Consider the following 16247-nt stretch of genomic DNA (forward strand, 5'->3'; position numbering starts at 1 on the left):
ACCAGGCACAGAAGGTTCATCTTAAAGCAAGAAAAGAAATTCACAACAAAGTAAGGCACAAAGGTGCATGTACAGACAGGACAGCATTGGGAGTTAAGCCAAAATCAAATGGCTCTTAAAAGTGGAGAGCCCCTGGATTGATATGCTCGTCATTGAGATACTCCAATTTTTGAGCTAGAGAATAATGTAGCTAACGTCACGTCTAGTCTTTGGAATTACCCTCCTGGAATGACCAGTCACCCATCTATGGTTACAGCTGTCCCTCAAAACAGCTTCACTTTGAAGCTGTAATTGTTTGTGTCTTTGGAATTGTGTATCACAAGTTTTTCTATTTTCTGGATCACTCTATGGAAGGTAAGGTAAGAGAAAACAGGAAACAGGCTTCTTTAATTAAATCATAAATTTGCTGATTATCGGTTTTTCATTAATATAGTTAGTTTTCAATTACATAGGTCTATCATAAAGACAGAAATATCTAAAAGTTATTTTGGTCTTGTGCTGTTCAGACTGAAATCTCCAGTATAACAATGTCAGAGGCAGGACTGCAGAATAGTTCAGGTGACTTGGGGTGGTGTTCTTTTACAACTGCCTCCTCAACCACTTCAGTGGCAAAATGGTTGGGGAGAAGACAAGTATTCAATTACATTTCTTGAATTTTAACCAGGAAAAGGGAAAGTTTTCAGTAGAGGAGGAAAAACTTTGAAGGGAGTAATGATTCATAATCATAACACGTAAAGAAAAGCTGAGGTTTACTTAGCTTTTGAGTAAACATGAAATGTTTTTTAAAGTGGTTCTAGAGCAGGTGCAGAACAATACAGTTCTTACAGTGACAAAAACACAAAAGCTGCTTCAGCAAGTACATGCCATTGTAGTACTGTATAGTGATTACAGTGATTTCAGCATAACTACATAACTAAATTTCATATCTTTGGAAAAGTGATTGCCCCGACACAAAGGGTGGCAGGTATTTGGGAAAAAACCCCAAGAAACCAAAAAGCGAAATATGAAGAATCTTATAAGAAAACAAAACATAGCTTTCACGCTGAGTCTAAGAATTTGCTAGTTTGAGTACAATTTAAGAGTCACAAGGGGCACGTTTATTCTAAATAAAAAACACTATTAAAAGAAAGAAAGAAAAAAAGGAACAGGAAGGAAGAGACAGAAAGTCCCAGCATAGCTGAACAACAGTGATCACAAGATTTTTGAAGCAGATCTCTAAAAAGGAAAGTTGTGTTTGTAAAGTCAGTGAGAAGGAGCAGAAACCGCAAAACAAATGGAAGAAAGTTGAACTTAGAAAGACTTCAGCAGGGGCTTTGAAAAGAGTAATACAAAACCTCCGTACAAATTACTGAAATAAAGGGCATTCTATTGAAGATAAATTATCTTTTGACAACAGTAATTTCTATAAACTGAATAAATTATTGACAATGCACCATTGCAATAAATTGTGAGAGATAGATACTTCTTTAAACTTTCTTGCCTTTGTAATGTCATAAGCTGGACTGGCCTGCCATTTTCTAAAAATTCATGTTGTATCATTTGCATAAAAACTTAAGGGCGACGTGATGTGTCAGACCAAAAATCTAAATAGTCTAGAGGCCTGTGTCCAAAAGTGGCCACAAGTAGATTACTCGGGAAGACAATAAATGTGGAGCAGGTGTCAAGATGGAAATGAATACTATCTTGTTTTTCTATGTTCAATGTTTTTGTGACTAGGAGAATGGCTGTGGCTAGACAACACTGCAGTGAATTTTGTCAACTGGAATGTAGGAGAACCTTCCCCTCAACAAAACGAGCACTGTGTTGAAATGTATGCAAACAGTGGGTACTGGAATAATATCTATTGCTCTTCCTACAAAGGCTATGTTTGTAAAAAGCCAAAAAGTAAGTGCTACGTTTTGGAATTTGTTTTATGTATGAAGTATACTTCTTGTGTGCTAGTATTAGTGGATGGCTGTTACACAGAGTGCATTTTAGCTGGGAGTTTAGAGGTTTTATGAGTGCCAAGAGATGCACATATACATGCCAACAAAAAGAAAAAATAACTCTTGTCCGAAAGTAGAAGTGCTGACCAGTGCTCAAGTCCCTTCAGAATTGTTTTAAAAAGATTGTGTTCTTATCTTAACTGTACCTAGTGTATACACTTAACAAGTTTCCCTGTTCTGTATCAATAATTGGTGAGTAATCACAAAGTTAGTCCTGTGCTTTGCGCGCACAAATTTCTATCATCTATTTGAAAATATGTTCCTTAGGGTATCCCCTCTGCTCAGCCTGGGGAATACCCTTTGCTTATTTCCCTCTGGCATTCTCATATGCATGCATTTTCTGAATATGAAGTAGTGTTTCTGTGAGTTGAGTCCTTATGAATTGTGAATTAATGAACAGTTTTGGACCTTTTGTCTCTGTGTTCTCCTGTGTTGAGAAGATGAATGAATGAAAAGCGAAGGGAATAACATGGTTGGAATGTGCTAAACTGGAAGTGTCCTGAAATAATTGAATGTGTAAATTTGACAGTACGGACATCTGTGCATATGGGTTCCCAAAAATCATCCTAATCGTTTCCTTCAGCATGTATTGCAATATCAAAATCTCTTACTAATGTTTACCGAGAAGAGTGAAATGCATGTAGTAGCTGAATTATGCCCACTTCCTCTATAAGACTGGAAATGAAAGAAATTCTGCTATCCTTTCTATAAATTTGGTCTTGTGCAAAATTATTCTTACTTACTCAGATGCTTGTAATGATGACTGTATCTTCTACTGCAAATAGTGCAGAACTGTCAGATGTAACCATCCTTTGGGTGTCTACTTAACTGTCTTCTTACATCATGATTGACAAACAAAAAGGCACTTTATTTTCATTCTCTATCCAGAATCATCATAGGTAGGTAACAAGTGTTAAAATCAATAGCCACACTTCCTTTGACCATTCAGCTCACCTGATTGTGTTGGTACTGGCATTCACCTGTTTTGATACTGAGCCATTTCAAGGAGCTGAAGCAAGTGAAAGCTAATTACTTTTTTTTAGGATTAACTTCAGCCTGTCTAGCCTCCTGAGCCGGAATGTCATGGAGTCAGACAAATGCCAGTGTCAATGCAAGGACTATACACAGTTGCTCACTCAGAAATAGGACACAATTGAGTCCTACGCTGTCGTAGAAATGCAGCTTGGCTTGGCACAATTTTGCAAAGTGATTTAGGTACAGAGTGATTTTACGTCCACGTGGCAAAGTATGCATCTTCATTTTAAATGATGGCCCAGTTTTCCCAGCAAGCCAGATTTTGTGGTCCATATACTAAATTTTAAATGAGCTATAGACGTTTTAGTTTGGATGCAATACATGCTAAGACACTTTGGAGTTCATGAGTGATTTCAGTTGTCTGTGTAGGTCAGACATTAAAGTCTCTCGGAAGACCAAATTTATTACACTTGCAATGTTTATATAAGATAACAAATACTGCAAGAATTTGTAATTATATTGAGGATTATGGTTGATTATCTCTGTCCTGAAGATCCTGTGGAGATTTTCTTGTGGTTTTACACTCATGTCAGGATCTGTCTCCACGGAGCTCTTTGATGTGTCATCTTTTCTGCTAGTTGATGTACATGTTTACACGTGAGACCAGAGTACAATAGACCATTGTGCTGTGCCTTTTGTTAGGTGTATATAGCTTTGTATGGACCAAACCCAAGTGTTTTCAGTATTTAGTAGTATGTATTACCATATATTTCTCTGAATGTGATTTTCAGTATGTTCCAAATACAGAAATAAATAATAAATAATATAGAAATAAATAGCAGAATAATATAATAATATAATTCTTTTTTAATGTTTTGAAATGCCAGCAACTGAAATGCCACCAGCAGCTGAAGTGCCACCAGCTGAAATGCCTACGAAGGGTAAGAATATTGCCTTTCAAGTATACAAAAACTAGTCCTGTGTAAGATCATAAACAGACCAAATCATATTCAGTATTACGTCACTTACATTTTCTGATATACCCAAGTACCACATCTTTTTCCTAGAAGCATATTATTTCCTAGTAGAATACAATATTCTTCATTCAGTGTCCAAGTGCAGATTTGAAAAAATAATAATTAGTGATACAGCATGCAATGTTAGCATTTTAAAATTAATTGTATCTTGCTACCTTTTTCTCTCATTATTTTGAAACAAATGGAACACTTCAGCTTAAAACATCATGCTTTCTAAAGAAACTGTTTCCAGTAATTGTTTAAAGAATGTATAGCGTCCTCTTGATTTCTTTGTATTTGGTTTCAGCAATGACAAAGGACGAGAAGGCTCCTACTCTGAACCACGGTAAAACAGGAGTTGTAGTTATTGTTATCATCCTCATCCTAGTTGGAAGTGGCCTTGCAGGCTATTTCTTCTACAAAAGAAGAAAGAATCGCTTGTCAACAAATGACAGCTTTGAGAACAATTTGTATTTTAATAGTGATGCAGTTCCTGGAACGAGTGACACAAAGGATCTTGTGACCAACATAGAACAGAATGAACATGCGACACTGTAATGTAATAAGATATAATGTAATATGTAATGTAAAATGTAATGTAATAAAATAAAATGTGCCTTGTTTTAATAAAATTATGCAATTAGAATTAAGCCAAAGCTATTTTCTCATGTGCAAATACTGTAGTAGCCAGTTTCAGTGTGTGCGTAATGTTATATACAGCTGTTACTTTGTTTTGTAACCATTGTATAATGTGTAAGGTTTCAGATCTCACGATTTGATGACCCACACTCACCAGTGTGGGTCTTGCAAAAAGAGGTTACTAAATGGAACAGTAGAAATGGATGCAATAAAGGAAGTAAAATGTAGATAGATCCACTTGAGAAGGCTCCCAAGATTTGAAGTTTGCACCAGATTTATTTCAAGCCATGCTCATGCACAGATTCTCCAAGCTATTCAGCAAACATCTCTCTAATTCTACCACCTTTCAAGTATTCGTAGGGGCTTAGCTACAGGGGTAGTTTCTCTGTATTTAGGCACATCCTCTTTGAACCATGTGGGGAAAAAATCCTTTTATGATATAATTTCAGTTCCCACAATTTCACACAACATAAAGAACCAAATATGTAGTTCTTGTAGTTTCTGTTCTAGGATTTAATCATGTAGAATCTGGGGACAGACCTCTGGAATAGAAAAGTGCGGTTGGTGTTAACTCCTGGTTTTGTGGCTGGACACAAGTGGGTTTTTCTGGGAGAGGTAATGAAGGTCGTGGCAAAACTTCCTTCTTACCAGGACGACAGTTCCCGAGGAGAGGGAGGAACATGATCTATGCGTGTCCTGAAGGTTTATAGGAACACTGGATAGTTCTGGTGATCGCGTTGGTGCTGCTCTCCTGCAACCTCTCAATAAGTAGCATAGGTTCGTGGGGGTGTGCTGGAAGTCAAGCACAATATAGCTTTACCAATGTATTAGTTACTGCTGCTTTTATTTCCGTTCTAAAATGGCTAGATCTGTTACCATTTTTGGAAATCTTAGATTCCCCAACGTGGAGTTTATATCCCTAATTTTCATGAATCTTGTAAAATGTAAACCATGCATGATTCCTCACTTGCATACAAAGGTTTGCAAGGTTTCATTTTGTGGTTTCAGATTTTGTTCTGTGAAATAAACAGTAACTAGCTTTGATTTTTTAAATTTTTTTTTTTTTCATTTTACAGTCTTGTTTATATAAGACTCTGTAAGAGGGTAAAGGTAAAAAGGAGATGATACAACTGTGGAGACATTTAATCCAAAGTTGGGATCAGGTAATATATTGACCATATTTTCCTGGATCTGTCCAGGGGATGTCTGCTTAAAACCAAGACAAAAATGTCAGCTGAGTGATTTAGTAAAAAGCTTAAATTACATACATATGCAGGTAAGATGGGGAAATTTGTCCTGGAACTCCTCTTCTCCTCTGGCTCTGCTTCCTTTCTCCCAGTTATTTTCTTACCTCTGGTCCTACTGCTGTTTCTATTTTTAATGCCCAGTTGTTTGATCATGTGTGTTCAAGGAGTAGCACTGCTAATGGTTCTTCATGCCACCTGATGTGGCTTATGTGCTAGAAACCTGACTGACTGATTAATGATGGATAGGATGATGTCCTGGTGGATGAGAAGCTCAACATGAACCGGCAGTGTGAGCTCACAGCCCAGAAAGCCAACCGCATCCTGGGCTGCATCAAAAGAAACGTGACCAGCAGGTCAAGGGATGTGATTCTACCCCTTTGCTCTGGTGAGAACCCACCTGGAGTACTGTGACCAGCTTTGGAGTCCCTAACATAAGAAGGACATGGACCTGTTGGAACGGGTCCAGAGGAGGAGGGTCACAAAGATGATCAGAGGACTGGAGCACCTCTCCTACGAAGACAGACTGAGAGAGCTGGGGTTGTTCAGCCTGGAGAAGAGAAGGCTCCAGGGAGACCTTATTGTGGCCTTCTAATAACTCAAGTGGGCCTACAGGAAAGATGGGGAGGGGACTTTTTATCAGGCAGTGGAGCTATAGGACAAGGGGTAACAGTTTTAAACTGAAAGAGGGCAAATTTAGATTAGATATTAGGAAGAAATTCTTTACTGTGAGGGTGGTGAGGCGCTGGAACTGGTTGCCCAGGGAGATCGTGGATGCCCCATCCCTGGAAGTGTTCAAGGCCAGGCTGGATGGGGCTTTGAGCAGCCTGGTCTAGCGGGAGGTGTCCCTGCCCATGGCAGGGGGGTTGGTACTAGATGATCCTGAAGGTCCCTTCCAACCCGAACCATTCTGTGATTCTATGTCGTTTCAATGATATGGAGAGGTGGTGCCAACTGGAAAAGTATGTGAAAGGGACGGTGAAAGGTGGGGAGGCCCTGATTGGAACCCCGGCCTCACTGCTCTGGCTGTTGTGCAAACAAGTAGGTGCAGTCCCTGCCCAAAAGAAGCACAGTCCCGCTCTGGGGCCCTGCGCAATCTTGAGGCAATGTCTGCACACCGAGTGGTTCTGCTGGATAACATTTCATCACACGTGTATATGCAAATGTGTGATTGGCAAGAAAATAATGATTGAGAGGGTGTCTCGTTTCTGGTGCTTTGCCATAATTATCAGGTACATCTCTACAGCTAAAGAGTGTGTCGTGGTTTAACCCCAGCCAGCAAGTTGGCACCACGCAGCTGCTCGCTCAGTCCTCCCCGGTGGGATGGAGGAGAGAATCAGAAGAGTAAAAGCAAGAGAACTCATGGGTTGAGATAAAGGCAGTTTAATAGGTAAAGCAAAAGCCACGCTCTCAAGCAAAGCAAAACAAGGAATTAGTTCTCTGCTTCCCATGGGCAGGCAGGTGTTCAGCCATCTCCAGGAAATCAGGGCTCTGTCATGCCTAACGGTTACTTGGGAAGACAAATGCCATCACACCAAATGTCCCCCCTTCCTTCTTCTTCCCCCAGCTTTCTATGCTGAGCATGACGTCACATTGATGGCATATCCCTTTGGCCACTTTGGGTCAGCTGTCCTGGCTGTGTCCCCTCCCAACTTCTTGGGTGTCACCTGCCTTCTTGTTGGCAGGCCAGTAAGAGAAGCTGAAAAGGTCTTGGCTGCTCAGCAACAGCTAACAGATTAGTGTGTTATCAACATTATCCTTGTCCTAAATCCCAAACACAGCACTATACCAGCTGCTAGGAAGAAAATGAACTGTATCCCAGCCGAAAACAAGTGCTAGGGAGAGAACCCAGCTACTGGAGCCTGGATAGTCCTGAGCTCATTCACCTGCTTATACTGCCTGAAACCCAGCATCATCTTCGAGTTGAAGAGCATTACAAATGCCGTGCTAGTTACTAGCTGGCAGTAGGTGTAGCTGCTTCTGTGAAATGCCGTGTCTGTTCCGCTCTCATGTCCAAATGGGTACAGAAAAAATAAAGGATGTTCCAAATCAGAAGCTCTACTCTGAAGGTGGATCTACTCTGCCTGCTCATTCTAGAAAGGGTGTGAGTGAAAAAGACTCAAAAGATTTTTCAGGGGAGGAAATTTAAGCTGCATAGCTTTCTGTCCCTCCTCTCGCAATACAATGGAGTTGAAGCAAGTTTCCCATTAAAAAAAGCAAACATGGAAGCAGTGGCACTTGCAGCACAGGAAATTGTTATCAGTAAGCTGAAGGTCACATGGATACTTTATACACAAATTCCAATACGAATTTTTGAATGGAATGTAGCATCACTACCATAAGTGATGGATAGAAAAGGAAATTTTCAACTGATCACTAATAATTCATATCCATAATCCTCTGATTCTGCCAAGATTTCTTATGTTTGACCTTGGCGGTTTAGAGAAATGAAAGAGAAAATAATTTGACACATAGCACGAAAATATATCATGAAAGTGCTTTATGTTGCTCTTCCAGTATGGTTTGAGCCTGTCTAGAGAAATGTCAAGGTTGTTCACTCTCTGGGGTTTTTTTAGGCTAGAATGTTTCTACTGAGATTTAGAGTGTGTCTTTTTTTTAAAAAAAAAAAACAAACCCAAACAGTATTTTCAGTTGGAGACTGCAATTGTTCTATATGCGGAGATTCTGGGTTGAAATCTTATATCAAGTTGTAGCAGGCTAAATGACCACAAAAATCCTTTGAGATTTTAATACCAGTGTTTTTTGAAAATGAATTATTTAGCTTCTGTAGGGAAGCATCTGGTTGAACCCGGATGGACTCGCCCATCCATTTCTGTGGGCAGCTGAGGAATGACTTGATGGCAACATTTGATAGTGTTTAAAGGTTTGTCTCGTTGCACATCGCTACGTTTCTTGACACCCTTGCGCTTAATTTTCGTTTCCCCTTTTCTCCAGAAGAGTTCAGACTTCAGAGGAAAGGTGGTGAATCTGCACACTGTGAGTGTGACTTCCTGCCTGGGAGCAGAGATTGCCAAGGGAACAATGCTGACTCAACACAAAACCCAGCGGCCTTTCTTCCTCGCCACTTTTAAAATTTCAGGCTGTGCCTTGTAAAGTGGGAGATGCCGGATTACATCTTTGCAATCTCCCGATTTTCGTTCCCACTTTCTGGGCTGTGAGAGGGTCTGCTCAGACCAACATACAAACCCTGAGGAGAAGCTGACCTTAGTATGCTTTACTCTTTTGCGGGCTCTCTCAGCAGATCGTCGATAACAGTCCTTCATCAAACACCAGTCTTTCTTCAGATCTTTCTTCTTTTTCCCTACTGTAATTGTACTTGTTGCCTCTCAGTAGCTTTGGCGATGCTGAGGTGTACAGCAGAACAAGAAGACATTACATTTCTCCTGCCTAAATAATAAATAAGAATATTTTTTTCCATCTGCATGTCTGGAGCTCCTGAACAAGGAAGCAAGGAAAGTTGGAAAGTTGAGCTTGCAGAGCCAAGCGTTCCCGTGTTGGGAAGTTCCAGAATGCTTTGCTCCAGATTCAGTGCAGCCATCTTTGCATGAGCATCGTAATTCCCTGAGCAATTGACCACCGGCTGCTTTGTTAAGGCAGGCCTCTCTTTTCTCTCACTTTCCTCAGGTCTCAGTGGCCTTCTCAGGCCATTTTTAGGTCTAGCTGTATCTGCTGGCCTTCAGGTCCCACTATTTTGTTTCATTCTTGTAATTCTTATTCTGCTGTAATTCCTTGTGTACCTTTTTAGACCCAATGAGTTTTGAATCTGCATCTGAGTTAGAACAATAGAAGCAGGATCCCATATCTTCATGCAGGTGTCCAGTTTTCATTGCCCACAACAGGAGCAATTTTCAGGGAAGGACCCTAAAAAGTATTTGCTGCAAATATAATATTGTGGATGTTATTCCAAACCAGCCTCTCCAGAATTGTAGGAACTGAAATTTTTCAAAGGCCGTATGCAAAAAGGGATGTAAACCTTCCACAGGAATGCCTTTTCTCTTCCCTACCCTCTACATATTTCTGATTCTTTTACCTATCATGAAGGAAAGAGCTTCTTCAAAGTAAACATCAGAATTTTGTTAGAATGCCTGGAGGGTGTGCACTTTAGGGGGTACAAACTTTCACAGACCAGCCGAATGAAAAATGTGGCATTATTCCTTCCGAGTTTAATTTTCCTCTCCAGCAATAATTGAAAATCCACCATTTTCTGGTTACAAATTATTTTCTTCTTAGAATTGTGTGGTTTCTTTTCAGAATTTCTTCAGCTGTTGCTGTCAGTTTGGGTACATTGATCCTCCATATAGTCAGGAACAGAGCAAAAGGAGAGCCAGGTACCTCCTGAAGAGCACAGGTCCTGTTTTCTACAGCTTTTCTCTTTTCTGTGGAACTGCAGACATGGGAAATTCTGGTTGTCTTTGATTCCAGTGTCATAGTTACTTGATTTGCATGCTGTCCCAGCCAATTATTCATAGTACTGCTTTGCACTCTGGCTTTTTTTCATCAGTTATTGATATAGAAAAATCTTCCTTTTCTTTTTTACTTCTTTTCTTTTTTTCTGGTAAAGAGACATTTGTGTCACCTTCTTCATAAAAGTAACGATCCTGAATTGTAAGGTGTGTTTCCAATAATCCTCACTACAATGTTACCTCTTAGCTCTCATATTTCCATGGAAGAGAAAACTTTTATAAAGTAGAGAAACTAGCTTAGAAAGCAAAGTTTATTCATTAACGTATTATTTCAAAATTACTCATGTGACATGATCCAGTTCCTTATTTGCAGCTCAGAACTTCCCTGTATCTGTCAGACCTTAAAAACTGAGAAGGATTTGTCAGTCTGGTTCAGTGCAGAAGAGTTTTCTTGCAAGGCACAGATTTGGTCTTCAGCATCAATTTGAGGTGAAGGGAGAAGGGAGTGAGGCATTTGGCCATGGCTGTCTACCTGGTCCTGATTTTTCTCTTTTCCTTCAGTACATCTCTTCAAATGCCTGGTAAGTCTCTGTCCTCTGCTGACTATGGAGGTTTGCAAGTTCTTTCACGTGCTTTCCTGATGTCCTCCTTGGTGGACAGTGAGGTTAGATCTAGTCACAGCATGTAAGACGAAACAGTTTTATTCAGCTCTTAAATTTGGTGGTATCTGTACAGGTTTTCTATTTCCTTAACCCGGTTTTCAAGGTGGTGTATGGGTGGCAGAAATATGCTAACAGATGTGGGCATAACCTAGGCAGCGCTGATTCTTGAAAAATCCGCCAGCTGAATGTGGACAAAAATTGATGTGAAATTACTCCATTGGAGATTAGAGCAGCTCCGGTGGACAGGGCAGTGTCCTCTCAGCATGCACAGAACCACGGGCAGATGTGTGCCTGGAGCTTCTTATACAGCTTATGTAGAATATGGTACACTAACCATTGCATGTTGGAGTCCTGTTTCCAAGCTCACGGCTTTAGGAAGGACCTTAAGAGATTCTGCCTGTTAGATTTCATACACTGCTACTGCTGAGAGGAAAAAAAATGATGCTGTATCTGCAGCTCCTTCCCCCAAGAATCTCCCAGCCAGAGAACTGTAGGATTCCAGTGCTATTGCTTGAATAGCAGCAGGGACTAACCAACAATGCTGATCTGATCCACTAGAGGAGAATTTCTTGTGTTCCTGGGTGAGACCAAGCTGGTTCTATCCCATCCTCTGCTAACTTTCTGGAGAACTGCTGCAGCAGGAGAGCTGTGCCAGGGGAAATGGCATTTGGCTTGTTCAGGACTGCAGCCTTTCAGAGAAACATCACCGAGGCTGTTCAACCACTCCCTGGCAGCCCTGAGGGGTGGAGGTGGGGGGCTATGAAGCCCCGTTCAACTATTCCACCCGTGGCAAGAAACCTTGCCTGGCGGTAAAGCTCAATGATACAGCAGAGCCAGTTGGCTGATGTTGCTGTCGCTTAGAGGGGAGTTAAGGGCTACAAGGAGAGCTCAAAAAATAGTCAAGGTTTGGAGCAGGCTGAAGTTGTGCCACTTTTTTGAAGCTGGTCTTAAGAAACACAACCCTGTTGTGCAGCGTCTCAGGTTTCTATTTACAAGTGTAGCTATTAATGGCACTTAGGATATTTAGTTAGCTTAGCTGTGCTCAGAACTGAAGTGATGATGCTGCAAGTTGTGGCTTCCCTCCTAAGAAACTCACAAGTTGAACTCTGTGAAGAAATGATTTTTTGCACGGTTGCCAAAAGACTCCGAAATAATTAACCAAAAATGAAAAATACCCCACTTGCTTGATGAGCTGAAAACCACAATGTCATTCTGGGCCATTCAAAAATGATTGAATTTTGAGTATGGGAAATATTTTTTAATAGCTCGAAAGCAAAAAGCCCTTTTACTTGCAAAATTAAAGCCTGTTTAATATGCTGTGTGGTGGTGGAACTTTGAAGAACTCAGGAAATTTAATAGAGGTCATTTCTGAATGGCATTTGATAACAATGTGCTTTAAGGAGGGATGTGAAGAAGAGCAATTTCTCTTGGAAGAGCTATATTTTCTGCTTCTGTGTTGCTCCCATCTTAAGAGCGTTTTGATGAATATCCTTCATACTCATGATGAACTTCCCTTGATTTCTTTATATACTCTGTATATTCAATTTTTTGTTGTAGCAGACTGTCTAACAGCAAGTAGCTGATTTAACTCCTATGAAATCTCTCCTCAAATGCTTGCATTCTCATTTTATTTTACAGATAGTGGAATATTTTCAATCTATAATGAAGATAGCAAGCTCTGCGCCCAAGCTCAGAACTCTAGCTCAGTCATAACTACTACTTGTGATGAGCACAATGAGTTTCAAAAGTTCAGGTGGGTCTCTGCCACGCAGCTGCTGAGCGTGGCCCTCAAGCTGTGCCTGGGAGTGCTCACCAAGGATGAGGAGGCTGCCATCACGTTGGAATCCTGTAACAGGACCAATGAGCTCCAGTGGTGGGAATGTAGAAATGAGACCCTTGCAACCCACGGCAAGGATTTGTTTTTCAACTATGGCAAAGGGAAGGGGAAGAAAATCAGGTTGTCCAAAGTATCGGGCAAAGGGAGCAGGTGGAAAATCCATGGAACCACAGACAACGTGTGCTCCCAGCGCTATGAGGGTGAGTAATGAAAATTAATCTCTATTTCTAGGTAACTTGGCTGCCCCTATTTACAAAGCATTCCACCACCTGCTTGTCGTGCAGCAACCCTTTTCCTATAGTGACATCAGAATGCAGAGATGACTACAAAGAGGGAGTAGAAATGCAATGCAAATAAGACCGTATACACTTCTGCATAACTTGGAAAGTGCAGTTGTGCCAAATGTAATAATAAAATGACAAAGGTCTATGCTGTCACCATAAGGGAGAATGGGAATTCTGATTGTACAGCAACAACGGGAGGAAATCAATGACTGTTTCAAAATACGTCTGATCAACTTTTAGAAGTGGCAATTGTGCTATATTTAAGTATTTATTGCTGCTATTACCTGGTTTGACCATGTGCGACCTCTAAGTTGAAGTTAATTTCTAGTTAGCATAGAGATAATCCACTTTTAACAGCATTTACCTAGTGTTTCCCAGGCCCAGCAAGAAGAAAAAGTAGGAAAAAGCAAAAGGAAAAACAATGCTTAAAGGTTTAGGAGGCAGTAAGTCCTAACGCCTTGACAAAGGACTGCCGGAAAGTCAGATCTCCTTTTCCTGCACTATTATCCTTCTTGGGATATGTAGAGTGGGCATCCCACTGGTAGGGTGGGAAGTTAAATAGCAAGGGATAAAGTTTTTGCTGTGCCCTACAACAGTTCCAGCTGGAATTACTTTTGTCGTAATTTTGTTCAGATAGCAGCAAATTAGACTGCATAGAGATGGGAACGCCACTTCCCAGCAGAGTCACTTGCAAATTTGAGATAAAACTTCCTTTTATGAAGACTAATAAAATATTCTGATATCTCCTTTCCAGGCCTCTCCAACCACACAGGGAAAACAAAAAAAAAAGATCCCAAGCATCATCCGTGGGCAGATTGTATGTATGCAAAGGGAGAAGCTGAGTCACAAGCACCACCGACACAGTAGTCCAGATAGCAATGAAAAGAAAAAATTAGTCAGAAATTAGTCTGAGGGCCAAATAAGGCTTGTTTGAGAGTCTTAATTCTGAATATCTTGCCATAGCCATGTCTAATTGGCACGGCAGCCTTGGAAGGCTTTGTAGTAAATGACACACTGACGTGTTGAGCTCTCTCACAACTCAGCTGTGTCCATAGAGAGCTGCCTATGAGCACACACTGTGGTGAACATCTGATACCAACTGACTACTGTTGCTCTATGTTTCTCTCCACAGATATCTATACACTGGGAGGAAACGCCTTTGGCGCACCTTGCGTGTTCCCTTTCAAGTTCAACGGTAAATGGCACGCTGAGTGCATCCCTCGGAGTGATGATGCAGGCTCTTTCTGGTGTGCCACTTCTTCAGATTTTGATAAAGACCAATTGTTTGGAAATTGTCCAGTGAAAGGTAATTTATTTATAAAGACTTCAGGAAACCAACAGTTTCATCCACTCTCACGGTCAATATCTCCTTGGGATGTGGAAGTAGCATCGGACAGTGAGCTGGACTCTGGCTAGCCTAGTTCACTGATGAGCTCTGCAATGATAAAATGAGCTATCTGCTCTTCACTCTCACTGTTTTTCCAGCTGAGATGAGGAGTAGTCCTACAGTGTTCCCGAGACTGGTACGTACAGGGAGAATTGTGAGGGTGGTGACTGGGACTGACGGAAGAGAAAAACCCTAGGACTTGGTGAGAAGAAAGGCAAGGCAAATGAAAGGCAGAAAGAAGTGCAATGGACGAGGAAGGTGAGATATCAGGAAGCAGGAGGCGGTGGTGTATCACAGGATGGAGCAGAGAACAGGGGGGCTGGAGTGAATGGAAGGGTGCAGGACACGGGCAGTGACCTTCACTTGCCTTTGGTGTTCCTTACACCTACAAATCACCCAACACAGCTTTCCAGTAACCCCAGCACAAATACCCTAACCCTTCACCCCTGCTTCACATCTGATTGGAAATTACAATTTCTGTCATGTTGGGAGGCCTGGGGGAGCATAAGAGAAGTCCCAGGGTAAGAAACTGTTGTGGAGACCAAGATTTTCTGTATAGGGAACAGGGAAATGTGTGTGTACAGGTAGAATATAACAGTAAGTGCGTTAACATGGCTTGAACTGTGAGAAAAGTAGATGAGTTACATAAATAAAAAAGAATAGGCTGAATGTAGAAAAATTAGGATTGTAAGGAGAAATAATTCCTTATGTTACTAATGTATTATTAATATTGAATGGACAAGTATAGATGTGGGGAAAGCTATGTATAAAAACTTAGTAAATCATACAGTTACGGAGTTTTAGTCTGCGATGAAGATTTTATTTTCCACATTATCAAGTGTGATTATCTTGTCAAGGTGCTGTTACCGTGTTTTATAGACACCATCCACAAGGACCTTTGGAAAACAAATCCTGTGACAGAGACCCACTATCAGATAAACTCAGAGTCGCTTTTGACATGGCACCAAGCAAGAAAAAGCTGCCACCAGCAGAATGCAGAATTACTAAGTGTCACAGACCTTCATGAAGGAATGTATCTATTAGGTAAAGTAAAAAAAAAAACCACAAATTAATGCATATGGTTAAAATGTAGGTCAGCTCCAAGAGCTTTAATATGGATTCTTGTATATACCTTGTGAAAATAGGTCTTAGTGACACTTTCTCACAAAAAAATGTATTAAAATAGTGGAAAAAATCTAACCTATATTAAAAAAATCTACTATGACACTTTTTCCACACTTTAAAATTTTATTTCAAGTTTTATTGAACAACCTACAAAATCAGAGGCATTTAATAACTTGACTGTTGGTTTCTTTTGGCCATTTAGGGCTCACCAGTGACCTGGGTGTCAACGCAAAGCTCTGGACTGGTCTTTTCAGTGCACTCAACAGTGGCTGGCAGTGGGTTGGGGGAAGTCCTTTCAGATACCTGAACTGGGCTCCAGGTAAGTGCACTGTTCTGAAATGACGATCAGTGTCTGGGCCAAAACTCTCTTCTCTTCCCCAAATTCCTGTTACCTTATTCCTTTGGTTCCACAGAATTTTCACAGATTACAGGGGATTATGGGAACGGTAGGATATTGCAGTAATAGGGATGACACCAGAGATAAATCACCATTAATTCTGAATTTCCCAGAAAAAGCGGATAACTCATCTAGAGAAAACAGTTAAAACCAAATATCTACAGCTCATTCTGTATCTTTTTTCCATCCACAATTTTCTCATCAGGCATATTACTCAAACAAAAGGCTCATGAAAAAATATATAAAGAGAATGTAAAGAAAACAGAAAAAAA

At 40.7% G+C, this 16247-nt stretch overlaps 2 protein-coding genes across 4 annotated transcripts in view; both read left to right on the forward strand.

Annotated features, from left to right (window-relative positions):
- MRC1 (mannose receptor C-type 1) overlaps positions 1-4626 on the forward strand; it is a 59423-nt gene extending 54797 nt beyond the window's left edge. For all 3 annotated transcript variants that reach the window (XM_054189902.1, XM_054189903.1, XM_054189904.1), the window contains 3 exons: positions 1717-1884; positions 3848-3901; positions 4284-4626. In XM_054189902.1, the coding sequence (XP_054045877.1) occupies positions 1717-1884; positions 3848-3901; positions 4284-4534 (473 nt within the window). In that variant the 3' untranslated portion in view covers positions 4535-4626. The remainder of the gene's footprint in view (positions 1-1716; positions 1885-3847; positions 3902-4283) is intronic.
- A 6066-nt stretch (positions 4627-10692) lies between these two features.
- The window catches only part of LOC128904905 (macrophage mannose receptor 1-like), a 35516-nt gene continuing 29961 nt past the window's right edge, over positions 10693-16247 (forward strand). Inside the window, exons 1-5 of the mRNA XM_054189905.1 lie at positions 10693-10864; positions 12584-12982; positions 14199-14372; positions 15333-15497; positions 15781-15897. Of these exons, the coding sequence (XP_054045880.1) occupies positions 10804-10864; positions 12584-12982; positions 14199-14372; positions 15333-15497; positions 15781-15897 (916 nt within the window). The 5' untranslated portion in view covers positions 10693-10803. The remainder of the gene's footprint in view (positions 10865-12583; positions 12983-14198; positions 14373-15332; positions 15498-15780; positions 15898-16247) is intronic.

Source organism: Rissa tridactyla, chromosome 2 (genome assembly GCF_028500815.1).
Source record: "Rissa tridactyla isolate bRisTri1 chromosome 2, bRisTri1.patW.cur.20221130, whole genome shotgun sequence".
NCBI lineage: Eukaryota > Metazoa > Chordata > Aves > Charadriiformes > Laridae > Rissa > Rissa tridactyla.